General features: G+C 35.5%; 1 protein-coding gene across 7 annotated transcripts in view; it reads left to right on the top strand.

Annotated features, from left to right (window-relative positions):
- Positions 1–17,805, top strand: part of LOC145319206 (furin-like protease kpc-1) — a 59,746-nt gene that overhangs the window by 17,676 nt on the left and 24,265 nt on the right. For all 7 annotated transcript variants that reach the window (XR_013879745.1, XR_013879746.1, XR_013879744.1 and 4 more), the window contains exons 13-18: positions 2,499–2,592; positions 3,862–3,937; positions 4,512–4,635; positions 9,062–9,148; positions 9,618–9,750; positions 12,960–13,048. Coding sequence is in view for 1 of the 7 variants with exons in the window: in XM_080161173.1 (XP_080017299.1) it covers positions 2,499–2,592; positions 3,862–3,937; positions 4,512–4,635; positions 9,062–9,148; positions 9,618–9,750; positions 12,960–13,048 (603 nt within the window). In the remaining 6 variants the exon portion in view is untranslated. The remainder of the gene's footprint in view (positions 1–2,498; positions 2,593–3,861; positions 3,938–4,511; positions 4,636–9,061; positions 9,149–9,617; positions 9,751–12,959; positions 13,049–17,805) is intronic.

Raw genomic sequence — 17,805 nt, 5'->3', positions numbered from 1 at the left:
AAACCTACCCCTAGACATGTCACATGCCCTATCAACTATTCATACTCTTGGCAGCTCCCAGCCGTTTTCAGCCGGTTCTAGCCGTTTAGCAGCTGGTACAAGAAATTTTAAAAATGGTTATTGCTATCATTTAACATGAATTAAACCATTAAAAAGTTGATTCCTACGTAATTAATGATGAATTTGCCCTGAAATTAGGCAAAAAACGGCTAAACGGCTGAGCCGCCAGCTGCCACCTGTTACTTTTCCAACTTTTTGTTCGATTTAGGGAAAATAGACCTATCAAGGATTACTCATGCAAAATTTGAGGTCGAAATTCGAATTCTAAGTGCCATTTATACATTGATTACGAGATTGTTGCATTAAAAACCTCCCCCTTATTATTTGGTAATTCTGTTTTGTCATGTGCAAATGCCCTTATAAAGTTTTTCAAGTTTATTTTTATCAAAAATTTAACGTTTAAAACCTTCAAAAGTCAAAAATAAAAATATTTTTTTTTATGGGGAAAAAAATATGTCGAGTTTTTCTTGATTTTAGGTCAGAGCCGGAGCCGCACCAAAATCAAACGGCTCCGAAACGCTGCTAAGAAATATAGATTTATTTTAAAATCGTACGTAGAAAGTTTTAAATAAAAATCTAGATTAAATATCTTATTTTTACGTTTTTTAAAAATCACAGCTTTCTTTATTTTTTATTTATTTTGGTGATTATCTCTCAATGTTTTGTTTTTTTCATTTTCTCGTGTAGGAAGATCTATTTATTTATTTCTCAAGAATGTAATTAATACAATTGTATAGTCTGTAATAGGGTTGTAAATATGTATTTTTCTTTATCGGTTATAATTTTTATTTTGATATCCATTAAACATTAACCCTATCCCTATTCCTTTAGTAGTTCAATATTAGTAGTTCTCAGAGAGAGAGAGGAAGAACATGAAATCCCGTAAAAAAAAGAATTATAGTTCATTTTTAAACTTTTTAAAGCGTTTGATGTATATACATGGATCAAAACAGCGATAATTTGTGATATTTTTACAGATAAAATAAGATTTTTTATGTATTTAAATTGGGTCACCTAAGTTAAATATAAAATTCTTAGCTTTTTCGGGTGTTTATAATGGGCGTAACGCCATATTTCGCGGTACCTTTGAAAAGTTTGTCTTCCTATTCTACTATCATATTATCAGGGAGGAAGGGGACATTGGGCTGTTTGTTACACTAGTCCACAAACATCATAATGATTTCTTATTCGTTGACTGAACAACTTTGGGGACTTGTATTACATTTTGATTGGTTTGTTCATTAAGTTGAGTAACCAAACATGTCAACCACTAATTGCAATTTACTGAAAGCATAATTTTGTAAATGAACATTGGGGATGCACATTAAGATATATAAGTTTTCCGGAATTTTAATGTTAGGGGGAGATTTGAAATCTGCATCAAATTTTAAGGATTTTTATAAATTTTTTTGTATAATTCTTTATCTAAAAGCGGAAATGCATTTTAAGTTATTTAATTTTGACCAATAGGATAGGTGGATTTTAAACTACCTGCGCTCTAATTGGTTGAATGATGTACGCCATCCAATCAGAGCGCAGATTTTTTAAATCGACCAATCACAGATGCCAAAATAAATTAACTTAAATTGCATTTCCGCTTTTAGATAAAGAATTATATAAAAAACGAATTTTATAAAAAATCCTCAAAATTTGATGCAGATTTCAAATCTCCCTCTAACTTTAAAATTGCGGAAAACTTATATATCTTAATGCACATCAACTTATCGGCCTAATAAAAGTATTACAAGTATAGAAAGATGTAAGGGCGGGGGGCGCTTGTTTTTATATAATTAAAGTTAACTGATGAATTTTGATTTTATAATTGTTTTATAAAATAAAGGGGAACAGAATATTAAACACACTATTAAATTCTAAGAAAAATCTGTAAATAAACATTTTTAAAAATATAATTAAATTTCAGTTAAATAAGATTAAAGAAAAATTTCCAAATATCATCTAATTCGTAATAAAATCTCTCTAAAATCTACTAGGTAATTGTTTTATTTAAAATTTAATTATTTTGGTTCTTGAAAGTTGGTTCAATGGATTTATTCCAAATGAAAGGGATTAAAAATTAATTTTGATTACTAGAAATGGAATCTTATGTTCTTTATTTTACAGATAATTAGAAATTATAAAACAGCAAATCTTTAATTTAAACCTGTAGTCCTAATACAAAGTTTACAGGATGTCTGTCTGTCTGTGCCGAAGGATCTCGCTGACCGCTGTTCTCTTTAACAATAAAGCTGGGAATGTTTATAACCAACCACTGAACAGAAATTGCTACAAATAATAATGACCCCCCCCCCCTCCACTATTAAAAAAAGAACTTAAAAACTAAAATCTCCCCCCTTTCACCTCAAGTGCACTAGATGCCTTTGGGAGCGTAGCTGCTAATAGATAATAAATAAATAACTAATATGTTTCCAATTTTGCAGGGTTCAATCTTTGTATGGGCAAGTGGAAATGGTGGCAAGTATCATGATAACTGCAACTGTGACGGATATACAAACTCTATTTGGACTTTGTCAGGTACAAATTGTGGAGGGAAGGGATATTTGACTGTTAATTACACTTATTACTAACCATTGAGTTTTAATATTACGTTTTCTTATTCGTTGGCTTAAAATCTTTGGGAATTTGAATTAAAGGGAAGTATGCACGAACAAGAGCTAGTGATTCTAAGAACCTTCCAGCAGTGATTCTAAATGATTTTCTGGTGAATAAACTAGAATTATGTGTAATATCATTATATTGATTTTTTTTAAAAGTAAGTTTCATCGTGGCCTTATATGAAAAAACTTTGAAATATTAGACATTTTTTACATGTTTCATGTTTACGGTTACATGTTGGAAAGGTTAAGTATTTTATTGACGAAATATCATCAAATATTTTGTTGAGTTCGAACTGCTTTGACTAAAAGTAAACTTTTTCAATAAGAAAAGTTAATTTAGAAAAAGGGATGGTAACATGTAATATTGTAAACCGTTTATTAGTGTACTTTTTTAATTTACAGCATTTGATTATGTTATGCCGTGTTTTTTTTATTTGAAGGGGGAGTTTTTTAATGCAACCATCTCGTAATCAATGTATAAATGGCACTTAGAATTAGAATTTCGATCTGAAATTTTGCATGAGTAATCCTTGGTAGGTATATTTTCCCTAAATCGAACAAAAAGTTGAAAAAAAAGGCTAACTGCTACCGTCGCAGCCGTTTAGCCGCTTTGGGGGTTTATTTTAGGGCAAAATATCGATAATAACACCAATAAACTTTTTGAAAATTTCTAGTACCAGCTGTTTAACAGCTAGAATCGACTAAAAAAGGCTGGTAGAAGCTATAAAATGCCAAGAGCATCATTTTTAGACCGAATAATGTAAAACTATCATTCAAAAAGTTGATTCCTCCGTAATTGATGATGGATTTGTCCTGAAAATAGCCAAAAACCGGCTTAACGGCTGAGATGCCGGCCGTTACTTTCTCCAACTTTTTATTCGATTTAGGGAACATAAACCTACCAAGGATTACTCATGAAATTTTAGATCAAAATTCGAATTCTAAGTGCCATTTATACATTGATTACGAGATTAAATCAACAAAACATTTTATGATATTTCGTCAAAAAATGCTTCACCTTTCCAACATGTTACCGCCACCTTCCTAAAAGAAATGACACCTACAAAAAATTGAACCCTCCTTATAATAAGAATAAGTTTGAATAAAATTACCCTTGGTTCGCATCCTAGATTTGGATGCGTAGCATTCGTAGGTTACTTAGGTCTGATACTCTGTTCATATTTAGTGTCGAGTGCTACAGAGAATGGTTTGATTCCCTGGTATTCTGAATCTTGCTCTTCTACCATGGCCACTACTTATAGGTTAAATTTATAAGTCTTTTATAATTACTACAAACGACACATAAATTCCTACAAAAATAATTAATTTGGCTGTAGGTAGAATGATTGTGCTTTTAAAAAATTGGTTTTAGAGTAAAGCAACCCCCCCCCCCCCAAGAATTATGGGATGGCTAGTTATTTAAAAAAAAATCAGATTAACATGATAATATTATTCAATGACGTCAAGAAAGAATGGCAGCTTGTTCTAAATGGACGTATGGATATGGTCACGATTATAGAGTTGCACGCTTTCTAAATCGTACTTTTCTGTTACAAGTATCATTGTCTAAAGTTTCAAATCGATTGGACAATTCTAACATGCTTAAATTAGCGATAAAAGCTATATGTTACGGACGGACGGACCTATCCTAATTTTAGAAAAGCTTTACTAAAAAAAAATGTTTGACATGTTCCTCCATATATTGATTGTTTGTACTGTGCAGTTCTGGTTCATCTGGTGAGAGAAAGATAGTGACCACAGATCTACATAACAAATGTACCTTCACCCACACTGGTACATCTGCCAGTGCTCCTATGTATATTTTGTACTATTCAGTTCTGGTTCATCTGGTGAGAGAAAGATAGTGACCACAGATCTACATAACAAATGTACCTCCACCCACACTGGTACATCTGCCAGCGCCCCTATGGCTGCCGGCGTCATTGCTCTTGTTTTAGAGGTATAACCTTTTAGTGACTTCTTTTGAACAAATTGGAACAATAACATTTATCCTTATGTACAAAGTAGTAATTTTTGTCATTTTGGATCTCGCTAACCACTGAATAGATTGAGTTGTACAATTAGATATACTTCACATAGGTCCTGGAATATTTAAAGACTATTTTATTTCTTAATTTAAGCTTTGAAATGAATCTATGTTCCCCTCTCAATGCAGGTCACCTAGATACTAGGTGCCAAGAAACTAAATAAATTTACTAACAACTTTTCTACTATTTTACGTCCTCAACGTACTCAGAGAAAGTCCTCCTATTAATTTCAGCATTAATTAACAAGGATGACAACATCCATAAAAGCGAAGCTCTGAAATGGAAGGACAAACGAACATTAACACTTGTAGATTGTCAGAACTGAATTAGCAGAATATCAATGCATCAGTAGTACAATATTGTTGCAAAACTGCATAAATAGATGATACTGTTTAAGGACATACTTACATTTTTGGGACTTGTTCATAGAGATGCTTTGCTTATAACATTGTACCTTGTTGTAATAGGAATCAGTTTTTTAAAAAATCAGAAGAATCGGATAATTTTAACATACAAAAATTTGTTGTCAAAAAAGTTAAAAATAGACATGTTTCAAATGGACGTACGGACATTCTGGTATTGATTATAGAGTTGGTACGCTTTCTAAATTGTACGTAACTACTACAGGAATCATCATGCAAAGTTTGGAATCGATAGGACAATTCTAACCTGTTTAAATTAACGAAAAGAGCTAACTCTGTGACGGACGGACGGACGGACCGACCCTAATTATAGAAAAGCTTCGCTTTTAATAATTATAGAAAAGCTTCGCTTTTAATAAGGGGGGGGTTTTTAATGCAACCATCTCGTAATCAGTGAGCAAATGGCACTTAGAATTCGAATTTCGAGCTGAAATTTTGCATGGGTAATCCTTGGTAGGTCTATTTTCCCTAAATCGAACAAAAAGTTGGAAAAGTAACGGCTGGCGGCTGCAGCTCAGCCGTTTAGCCGTTTTTGGCCTATTTTTAGGGCAAATTCATCATTATTTACGTAGGAATCATTTTTTTAAAACATAGTTTTGGTTTAATTCATATTAAATGATAGCAATAACCATTTTTAAAATTTCTAGTACCAGCTGCTAAACGGCTAGAACCGGCTGAAAACGGCTGGGAGCGGCCAAGAGTATGAAGAGTAGATAGGGCTTGTGACATGTCTAGGGGCAGGTTTTTATGGGTGCTGAGCTCAAAAATACTACTAAAAATAGTGATGGCCAATCCATATGGCATCTGGGTAACAGCTGCAGCTCAGCTGCAAGCGGCCAAGTGTAGAATGAGTAGATAGGGCTTGTGACGTGTCTAGGGAATAAAGGTACTAAGAAAGAGAGGGAATGTCTGATTGAGCCAATAGGAGAATCGCATCGGAATTTACATTGGATCTCATTGGTTGAAATTATGTACACATTTTCCTACGAAGGCATGTTTTTTTTTCATTTCATACATACATAAAAGTCAGCTGTTAACAGTATGTTTTCTTAGTAGAAAGCTTTGCGGAATCAGAATTAATTGCCCAAAAATTTCGTTTACAATTTGAAAGCTTGAAACAAAGTTGGATTCTTAAAAAAAAAGTTAGGCTGGCAACTCGCTGGTGAGGCAAAATTATTTTAGTGAAAAATCCTCCAAAATCGAATAAAAAAATTTACAAAAATGAAATAAAATCTTAAGAGGGTTATTAACATATGATTTTGTTTAATTTTTGTAGATTTTTAATGTGCTTTTGGATGATTTTTCACAAAAATAATTTTGCCTCACTATCGAATAGCGAGTCTATCATTTTTTAAGAATCCACATCAGCTTGAGTCGAAAGTAAACAATACTTTTGTCTGCTAGGAATGTTCTCTCTTAGATTTGACGAAAAAAGGGTTCAGAATATTCTTCTACTCTTCTATTTCTATTGTCTAGGGGTAGGTTTTTATGGGTGCTGAGCTCAAAAATGCTACCAAAAATAGTGGCGGCCCATCCATGTGGCAGCTGGGTAACGGCGGCAGCTCAGCTGGGAGAGGCCAAGAGTAGAATGAGTAAGTAGGGCATGTGACATGTCCAGGGTTAGGTTTTTATGGGTGCTGAGCTCAAAAATACTACCAAAAATTGTGATGGCCAATCCATGTGGCAGTTGAGTAATAGCTGCTGCTCAGCTGCAAGCGGCCAAGAGTAGAATGAGTAGATAGGGCTTGTGACGTGTCTAGGGGTAGGTTTTTATGGGTGCTAAGCTCAAAAATGGTACCAAAAATAGTGGCGGCCAATACATATGGCAGCTGGGTAACAGCTGCTGCTCAGCTGCGAGCGGTCAAGAGTAGAATGAGTAGATGGGGCTTATGACGTGTCTAGGGGTAGGTTTTTATGGGTGCTGAGCTCAAAAATGCTACCAAAAATAGTGGCGGTCCATCCATATGGCAGCTGGGTAACGGCCGCAGCTCAGCTGTGAGAGGCCAAGAGTAGAATGAGTAGATAAGGCTTATGATGTGTCTAGGGGTAGGTTTTAATGGGTGCTGAGCTCAAAAATGCTCCCAAAAATAGTGGCGACCCATCCATATGGCAGCTGGGTAACGGCTGCAGCTCAGCTGGGGGAGGCTAAGAGTAGAATGAGTAGATAGGGCTTGTGGGCTGTAGCTGTAACCCAGCTGCCATATGGATGAGCCGCCACTATTATTGGTAGTATTTTTGAGCTCAGCACTCATCAATACCTACCCCTGGACACGTCACAAGCCCTATGTACTCATTCTACTTTCGGCCGCTCCCAGCTGAGCTGCCGCCGTTACCCAGCTGCCACATGGATGGGTCACCACTATTTTTGGTAGCATTTTGAGCTCAGCACTCATAAAAACCTACCCTAAGACACATCACAAGCCCTATCTACTCATTCTACTCTTGGCCGCTCCTAGCTGAGCTGTAGCTGTTACTCAGCTGCTATATATGGATTGGTCACCACTATTTTTAGTAGCATATTTGTGATCAACACCCATAAAAACCTACCCCGAGACACGTCACAAGCTCTATCTACTCATTATACTCTTGGTGGCGCGCAGCTGAGCTGCAGCTGTTACCCAGCTGCAATGTGGATGGGTCGCCTCTATTTTTGGTACCATTTTTGAGCTCAGCACCCATGAAAACCTACCCCTAGATACATCACAAGCCTTATCTACTTATTCTACTCTTGGCCACTCGCAGCTGAGCTGCAGCTGTTACTCAGCTGCCATTTGGATGGGTCGCCACTATGTACTCATTCTACTCTTGGCCTCTACCAGCTGAGCTTCGGCCGTTACATAGCTGCCATATGGATGGGCTGCCACTATTTTTGGTACCATTTATGAGCTCAGCACCCATAAAAACCTACCTCTAGACACGTCACAAGCCCTATCTAATCATTCTACTCTTAGCCGCTCGCAGCTGAGCAGCAGCTATTACTTAACTGCCATAAGGATATGCCGAAACTATTTTTAGAAGCATTTTTGAGTTCAGCACCCATAAAAACCGAATCCTGGACACGTAACATGCCTCTTGTACTCTTTCTACTCTTGGCCTATCTCGTCTGAGCTGCGGCCGTTACCCAGCTGAGCTGCGTCCATTACCCAGCTGCCATGTGGATGGGCCTCCACTATTTTTGTTAGCATTTTTGAGCTCAGCACCTATTAAAACCTACCCCTAGACACGTCACAAGCCCTATCTACTCATTCTACTCTTGGCCGCTGGCAGCTGAGCTGCAGCTGTTACCCAGCTGCCATATGGATTGGCCGTCACTATTTTTAGTAGCATTTTTGAGCTCAGCACCCATAGAAACCTACCCCTAGACATGTCACAAGCCCTATCTACCCTTTATACTCTTGGCGGCTCCCAGCCGTTTTCAGCTGGTTCTAGCCGTTTAGCAGCTGGTACTAAAAATTTTAAAAAGTGGTTATTGTTATCATTTAACATGAATTAAACCAGAAATATGTTTCAAAAAGTTGATTCCTACGTAATTAATGATGAATTTGCCCTAAAAATAGGCAAAAAACGGCTAAACGGCTGAGCTGCCAGCCGCCAGCCGTTACTTTTCCAACTTTTTGTTCGATTTAGGGAAAATAGACCTATCAAGGATTACTCATGCAAAATTTCAGATCGAAATTCGAATTCTAAGTGCCATTTGCTCACTGATTACGAGATGGTTGCATTAAAAACCCCCCCCTTATAGAAAAGCTTCGCTTTTAAAAATACGGTGGGGGAATAATCTTTCGTATGTTTTTTCAAGCCCCGCTCGTGTTATCATAAAGAAAATAAATACTCTTCCTTATTTTCAATTTATTGTAAGGGGGTTTCTATGCTTGCAAGGCACTTTGTGGGATAGCACTAATATTATACTTTTTAGGCTAATCCATCCTTAACCTGGAGAGACGTACAGCACATCACAGTGAGAAACTGCAGAAAAGCAAATCTTAGAGCTACTGACTGGGATGTAAGTATTTTAGGAGGGCAGCTAATCAATGATTATTCATAGTTAAACATTAAATAGGCCTTGCAAAGAAAAGAAAAAAAGTATTTTCTGACAGAAAAAATCTAAAAATAGCTAGCATTTTTAATTTAATTAATATTTGTAATTAACTAAACTACTTTATTGTTCAAACTATCCGTTCGTCTATCCATCTGAGTTAAATGTTGTTTTCTCAGCTTCTTTTTAAGATATCTTTGTTCTTAAAAAATTCTATATCAATGTGCATCAATTATGATTATTTGATACATTGGTTTCTGGGTTACACTACATGGTTTTGTAATTTATTTATTTATCATTTACTTTTTAGACCACTGGACACTTGCTCTATAACTCATTGTTTGTTCTTCGCTTTGTTTGGAATGTTGGTCATCCTCGTTTTCATGAATTAACATTTATTTAATGCCACCTATTAATTCTTGTTATTTCCACATAGGTGAATGCCATGGGTAGAAATTTCTCCCACTCTTTTGGTTATGGAATAATGGACGCTACAGGGATGGTCAACCTGGCACAGAGATGGAGCAATGTACCAGAACAGAAAACGTATGCTGTCAAGGCTAACATAGGTAATTCTTGTACACCGATTATTCAAAGGCGTGCAAAGCACTTTCACTAGAAAGGGTTGGAGGTTATTTTGAACATTTTGGCAGTTTCCCCCTCCCCCCTCCCTAATGCTCCAAATGCCCCCTTTTAGAAGTTTCTCAGGTGACAGGAATTGGAGTTATTAGATATTTCAGTATTCTTCAAACCTGTTCTACCCTATTTCTTTTTTTTCCTTTCCTCATCAAGTTTATAATTTTGGTGTTTATACAAATGCGCCAATTTTTGTTTTATGAAATTTTTAAAAAATGTTATCTGTTTGGTTTTCCTTTGCAATTAAGCTTTTTTTAGGTACATGGAAGGTTTTTAACTATTTTGGGAGAGCGTATCTCAACCCTCCCAATTCAAAATCCCCCCCCTCCCAATTCTTTTTTAAATATTTCTTAGTAAAACTCAAATTAAAAAAGTAGAAGGGCGGTTGACTTATCCCCCTCCCACCTTAAGAACACCTAGAGGCTTCTAGGGGGCGTTGCCCCTAGTCTATCTTAAAATTAAAGCTATGTCTTGCATTTTTTTTCGATTAGGTGTTTGATCACGAATTGCATATGGTAAAAATATTTTTCTTATTTAATTGTTATCTTAATAAGATTAAAGTTATGCTTGAAAATTGTTTAAATAGCTATTATTATATGCTGTATCTTTAAAAAAGAGAAAATTGAGATCAGTATTTGCGTAAATTTTATACTCATTTGCGTCATTGCATATTTTCGGATTTTTCTAAGAAGTCATCGTTTCTCAATATAAAGTCAAAAGGGTTAAAGAAATATAAAGAGGACTATCCACGAACAAGAGCAAGTGATTCTAAGCATCTTTCAGCATTGACCCATAGTATTTTTAAATTTTTTAGTAAATATACTAGGTTTATGTTTAATATTTGCTTTATCGACTAAAAAGTTAGGTTTCACCATGGTTTTATATGAAAAAAAACTTTAAAATGTTAAGCATTGTTTGGTGTAATATCATCGAATGATTTGATGAGATCAAACTGTTGTTTAAAAGCTTTAACACAAAATAAATTATTGTTATTAACAAGGATGACAACATCCATAAGTAGCGAAGCACTAAAAATCGTAGATGGGAATACGTACAGGTAGATTTAAAAGGTTTTTACTAAAATCAAGAATAGATTTACTGGATAAAATAAATATGAAACCTTGTTTTATTTTGTATGATTACGATGGTCAAAGTAAATTATATTAAAGATGCTCATAACAATAGGAAAAATTAGTTTGATACTGATATCCCATAAAAGTTTGAAAATTGGATCAAAATAAACAAAGATCTTGGGAAATATGTAAAACATATAAAAATAGCCAAAAACCTGATAAAAGGCAGTCTGGCCGCCATGGTTGTTTTCTTAAAACGACATAAAATTTAATTTTTAAATCCTTAAAAACTTTTAAAAATTGGAAAATCGGACCATTTACAGTAAAGATATGGAAAAAAGTGTTAAATATATTTATAAATAGCCTAAAACCTGCCAAAAAGACAGTCTGGCCATCATGGTTATTTCATTTAAAAACAGGTAATTTAATTTTGATATCTACAACTGAAAAAATTTTGAAAATCGGACTATAAACACTGAAGATATGGAGAAAAATGTTAGAAATAAAAAAAAACAGCCTAAAACCTGCTTAAAAGGCAGTCTGGCCGTCATGGTTGTCTTCTTGAAAAGACGGGAGATTTAATTTTGATATCTATAACTGAAAAAATTTTGAAAATCGGACCATACACTGAAGATATGGAGAAAAATGTGAAAAATATAAAAATAGCCTAAAACCTGCTAAAAAGGAAGTCTGGCCTTCATGATTGTTTCTTTAAACGACAGGAAATTTAATTTTGATATCTGCAACTGAAAAAATTTTGAAAATCGGACCATAAACACTGAAGATATGGAGAAAAATGTGAAAAATATAAAAATAGCCTAAAACCTGCTAAAAATCGGTCCGACCGCAAATGATGTTTTATAGTCAATTGTGCTCTTTAATTATGGGAATGTTGTCAAAAAATTTCAGCATTCTATCTTTTATAGGAGCTGAGTAAATCCCATTTCCCCCATAGCGTTACGGACTGACTGACGGACTTATAGAGTAGCTTCGCTACTAAAAATGTATATTTCGAAAAAGGGTTGGTAACTTGTAAACAGTTTTATTAATGTACTTTTGCAATTAACAACATTTGATGCTTTTCTGCAGTGTTATTTTATTTTATCCTTGGAACTCAACAAAGGATTTGATGATATTACACTAAACAATGCTTTACATTTCAAGTATTTTTCATATAAAACCATGGTAAAACCTAACTTTTTAGTCGATAAAGCAAATATTAAACATAAACCTAGTATATTCACTAAAAAAATACTATGGGTCAATGCTGGAAGATGCTTAGAATCACTTGCTCTGGTTCGTGGATAGTTCCCCTTTAGGAACTGAAACACATAATTAATTGATCATAAATAATTTAAAATATCATTTAATCCTCTTGTGTACATTATGAACATTTAAAAAAAAAAATTATAAAATTTATCTACCTATACAACTTCTTACAAAAAAATGTTTTGATGGTTTTTATTGAATTAATGAGCAATTTTATGTGAAATATATTTTATTACAGTACATTATGATCACAGAACATTACTGTTTAAAGTTGAACCTCCCTTAAATTTAAAGGGGAGATAGTGATAGGGAAAAAGGGAAAGGTAGGTTGCGGGTAAAATCCGTAAAGGTTGTGTGTTTCAAGTTAAAAACCGTAGTAGAACGATAAAAATTTATGTTAACTTAAAAAAAAATTTTGTCTAAAGTTCTTTTTAACAAGAAATACACATTTAGTGAATATTATCGTTTTACTACTATTTTTAAGCCTTAAAACACACACCTTTACGGATTCTACCCGCAACCTTCCTTTCCCTTTGTGCACTTCGTGCGTCAATCAAGGCTTGATGTGTGTTGATAATTAGAGTAGACTCCTCAGGAGTACACCCAACCTCCTGACAATAAAAACTAAACTCCATTATCTGTAATAAAAACCCCACTGATTGGATTTAAGCGCTGTGTCAAAAATCGTTTTTCAAATTTTTGACAAAAACCCTGTGCACGCCACTGTTGGCAGAAACAGGGTGGGTTAGATGTATGTAGGACGTAGTTATATCAATTAAATTTCTTTTATTTTGCTCTAGGAAGTGTAAGTATCCCTGCGAGTTCTTCAAGAACAGCCAAGATGGAGGTCACGGATGCTGGAGATGTCAAATACCTGGAGCATGTTCAGGTATATTGCGGAAGCGCCCCTAGAGACCTCTAAAGGTTTTTTTTGGAGGGATATTGAGTTTGACCTACCACTCTAAATTACTCCAAAATAGATTAAACCCCTACATGGAACTTAAGAACTTCACAATAATTCAGAGCTATATAAGGACAGACGGATAAACAGAAAAAATATAAACATACTGTTACTTTTTATAAGGAGAGCAAATACAGTCTAGTTTTAGCAAATACAGTCTAGTTTTACCAAATACAGTCTAGTTTTAGCAAATACAGTCTAGTTTTAGCAAATACAGTCTAGTTTTAGCAAATACAGTCGAGTTTTAGCAAATGATTCCTTAGTTACAGAAAGACAATCATTCTGTTACTTTTATACAAAGGATGTAAACGTGACTAAAATAAAAAAGTGACTAAAATAAAAAAAATTGATTATATCAAACATGTTTCATCTCTAATTATAGATATTTGCTGTAGTTATATCTGAATATTCAAGAAAATTACAATTTAATGATTACAAACGTTATTTGTAATAGACCTAATAATTTTCTATTTATAAAAGGGGGGGGGGGGGTTTAATGCAACCATCTCGTAATCAGTGATTAAATGGTACTTAGTATTCGAATTTCGATCTGAAATTTTGCATGAGTAATCCTTGGTAGGTCTATTTTCCCTAAATCGAACGAAAAGTTGGAAAAGTAGCGGCTGGCGGCTGGCAGCTCAGCCGTTTAGCCGTTTTTTGACTATTTTCAGGGCAAATTCATCATTATTTACGTAGGAATCAACTTTTAAAAACTTATTTTTGGTTTTATTCATAGTAAATGATAGCAATAACCATTTTTAAAATTTCTAGTACCAGCTGCTAAACGGCTAGAACCGGCTGAAAACGGCTGGGAGCTGCAAAGAGTATGAAGGGTAGATATGGCTTGTGACGTGTCTAGGGGTAGGTTTTTATGGCTGCTGAGCTCATAAATACTTCCAAAAATAGTGGCCGCCCATCCATATGGCAGCTGGGTAACAGCTGCAGCTCAGCTGGGAGCGGCCAAGAGTAGAATGAGTAGATAGGGCTTGTGACGTGTCTAGGGGTAGGTTTTTATGGGTGCTGAGCTCAAAAATACTACCAAAAATAATGGCAGCCCATCCATATGGCAGCTGGGTAACAGCTGCAGCTCAGCTGGGAGCGGACAGGAGTAGAATGAGTACATAGGGCTTGTGACGTGTCTAGGGGTAGGTTTTTATGGGTGCTGAGCTCAAAAATATTACCAAAAATAGTGGCGGCTCATCCATATGGCAGCTGGGTAACAGCTGCAGCTCAGCTGGGAGTGGCCAAGAGTAGAATGAGTACATAGGGCTTGTGACATGTCTAGAGTTAGGTTATTATGGGTGCTGAGCTCAAAAATGCTACCTAAAATAGTAACAGCCCATCCATATGGCAGCTGGGTAACAGCTGCAGCTCAGCTGTGAGACCAAGAGTAGAATGAGTACATAGGGCGTGTGACGTGTCTAGAGGTAGGTTTTTATGGGTGCTGACCACAAAAATACTACCAAAAATAGTGGCGGCCAATCCATATGGCAGCTGGGTAACAGCTGTAGCTCAGCTGGGAGTGGCCAAGAGTAGAATGAGAAGATGGGGCTTGTGATGTGTCTAGGGGTAGGCCTGAGCTCAAAAATACTACCAAAAATAGTGGTGGTCCTTCCATATTGCAGCTTGGTAACAGCTGCAGCTCAGCTGGGAGCAGCCAAGAGTAAAATGAGTACAGAGGGCTTGTGACGTGTGAAGAATATCACAAAATTTATTATTTCAGTAGAATTAAACTTCTCCCAATTAACATTATAACTACATTTCATGGACATATTACTAGTAACAATTTTTTAATTTCTAGATTTCACTGAAAACTACCAATAACGTCTGAAAACAGTTATCAACAGCCAAAAGTATATGTTGTTGTATATATAGCATGTAACATTTCTAGGAGTAGGTTTTTAACTTTTTATGGGGGTGTTGAGCTCAACAATACTACCAATAATAGTTGGGGCCCATCCATATGGCCGCTGGGTAACAGCTACAGCTGAGCAGCAGCCGTTACCTTAATGCCATATGGTTGGGCCTTTCTATTTTTGGGGAGTATTAATAAGCTTGGCACCTATAAAAATTTATCCCACACATCACAAGCTTTGTCTTAAACTTTTACCTTTATCTGTTGGTAACTGTTCTCAGCCAATTTCAGCTGTTTAACAACTAAATCAATACTGAAATATTTAATATTTGGTTATCCTTCAATAGTCCCAAAAAGTGCTTATAGCTTAAACAACAGCTTACTGTACAGCTGCAGCTGTTACCCAGCAACCATATGGATGAGCATCCACTATTTTTGGTGGTTTTTTGAGCTTAACACCCATTTAAACCTACCCCTTGACACGTCACAAGCCCTATGTACCCACTTTACCCTTGGCTGCTTCCAGCTGAGCTGCAGCTGTTACAAAGCTGCAATATGGATGGGCCGCCACTATTTTTGGTAGTATTTTTGAGCTCAGACCTACCCCTGTTACCCAGCAACCATGTGGATGGACCACCACTATTTTTGTTAGTAAATTTGAGCTCAGCATTCACAAAAACCTACCCCTTGACACATCACAAGCCCTATCTTCTCATTCTACCCTTGGCCACTCCCAGCTAATCTGCAGCTGTTACCCGGCTGCCATATGGATGGGCCGCCTCTATTTTTGGTAGTTTTTTTTGAGCTTAGCACCCATAAAAACCTACCCCTAGACACATCACCATCCCTATCTACTCATTCTACTCTTGGCCGCTCCCAGCTTTGCTGCAGCTGTTACCCAGCTGCCATATGGAAGGCCATTACTAATTTTGGAAGCATTTTTGAGCTCAGCACCCATAAAAACCTACCCCTAGACACGTCACAAGCCCTATGTACTCATTCTATTCTTGGCCGCTTTCAGCTGAGCTGTAGCTGTTACCCAGCTGCCATATGGATGGGCCGCCACTATTTTTGGTAGTATTTTTGAGCTCAGCACCCATAAAAACCTAACCCTAGACACGTCACAAGCCCTATCTACTCATTCTACTCTTGGCCGCTCCCAGCTGAGCTGCAGCTGTTGCCCAGCTGCCATATGGATGGGCGGCCACTATTTTTGGTAGTATTTTTGAGCTCAGCAGCCATAAAAACCTACCCCTAGATACGTCACAAGCCATATCTACCCTTCATACTCTTGGCAGCTCCCAGCCGTTTTCAGCCGATTCTAGCCGTTTAGCAGCTGGTACTAGAAATTTTAAAAATGGTTATAGCTATCATTTACCATGAATTAAACCCAAAATATGTTTTTAAAAGTTGATTCCTAAGTAATTAATGGTGATTTGCCCTGAAAATAGGCAAAAAACGGCTAAACGGCTGAGATGCCAGCCGCCAGCCGTTACTTTTCCCAAATTTTTGTTCGATTTAGGGAAAATAGACCTACCAAGGATTACTCATGAAAAATTTCAGATCGAAATTCGAATTCTAAGTGCCATTTCATCACTGATTACGAGATGGTTGCATTAAACCCCCCCCCCCCTTATCCAGTAAATTATATCATATGTTCTGACGAATCAAAAGTTTGATTAGATTTGGTTAATTTATTTAATTTATCATCAAACATGTTTGAGATAACAAGCAATATCCTTGTTAGGCTATGACCCCTCCCACGCCCCGGCCCACTCTTCTTTATTAAAAAGTTTACCTATGGTCGATTCTTTTATTATCATCAAAAATATTTTGTCTATAACGCGCTATTTCCTTCTTTATAAAAGTAATATGCTAAACTTGCAAGCTTTCGTGTGGGATATTTTTTATGTTTTTATTCCAAACTATTTGATAATTTTCTATTACTTATTTCATAAACGTTTTGTATTGGTACGCAGCATATCTACTCTTAACGATGGTTTCTGTCATTATTGCAATTATTTCATTCAAATTATTTAACAGATATAGAAATCTTATTATAAAAAGTAGTTAATTTTTTTCTGAAGCTTAAGATTTGTATAACTATTGAACTGATTGAAGTCATTTTGAAGGAAGCTTAATATAGGTCCCTGGATTGTTTTAGGCTATTTTAATTTTAGATTTAAGTCTTAGGGTGGTTTTAGGCTATTTTCTACCACATCTCTTACCCCTTAATGATCAGATCACGTACATGGTAGGGGCGCAGCTGTAGATCAAAATAATATTAAAAGAATCATCACTAACTTTGTTATTTTTTCTCTATATTTTTACATCCAAATTTCTAATTATGTATGCTTATTTTATAAGGCTTGTCATTAATGGACGATCTGTTACTTGTTTATTAATGATTTTATTTCAAGTGTACTTTATTTTAATACTTGTAAGCAAAGCAAATATTCTTTTAACAATGCTAGAGTACAAGAACAAGATGCTTCCACAGCTAAATCTTTATAGAAAATATCAGGATGTCTACCTGCCTGTCTGTGTGTACAGGTTGATCTAAACCGATATAGTTCTCTTTTACAGTAAATCTTCATAGGTTTATAACTATTTTAGTTAAAACTGATAGCAATTGTAAATAATAAAACATGGATGACAACATCCGAAAAAGGCGAAGCTGCAATATTATTATTAAAACAAATACTTTAACTTTTCTTAAACAGATATTTGAAACAAACTCACAGAAATTTTACAATTATTCATAATTTCATAATTTTTTGTTTATTTATTAATAATTTCAGGATTAAATAAAGTTTTAAAGGCTCTGAAG

The sequence above is a fragment of the Acartia tonsa genome, chromosome 5 (assembly GCF_053477335.1).
Source record: "Acartia tonsa isolate MP-2025a chromosome 5, ASM5347733v1, whole genome shotgun sequence".
NCBI classification, from domain to species: Eukaryota; Metazoa; Arthropoda; class Copepoda; order Calanoida; family Acartiidae; genus Acartia; species Acartia tonsa.
Note: the sequence above shows the minus strand (reverse complement) of the source record. Positions and strands in the feature narration are given on the sequence as shown.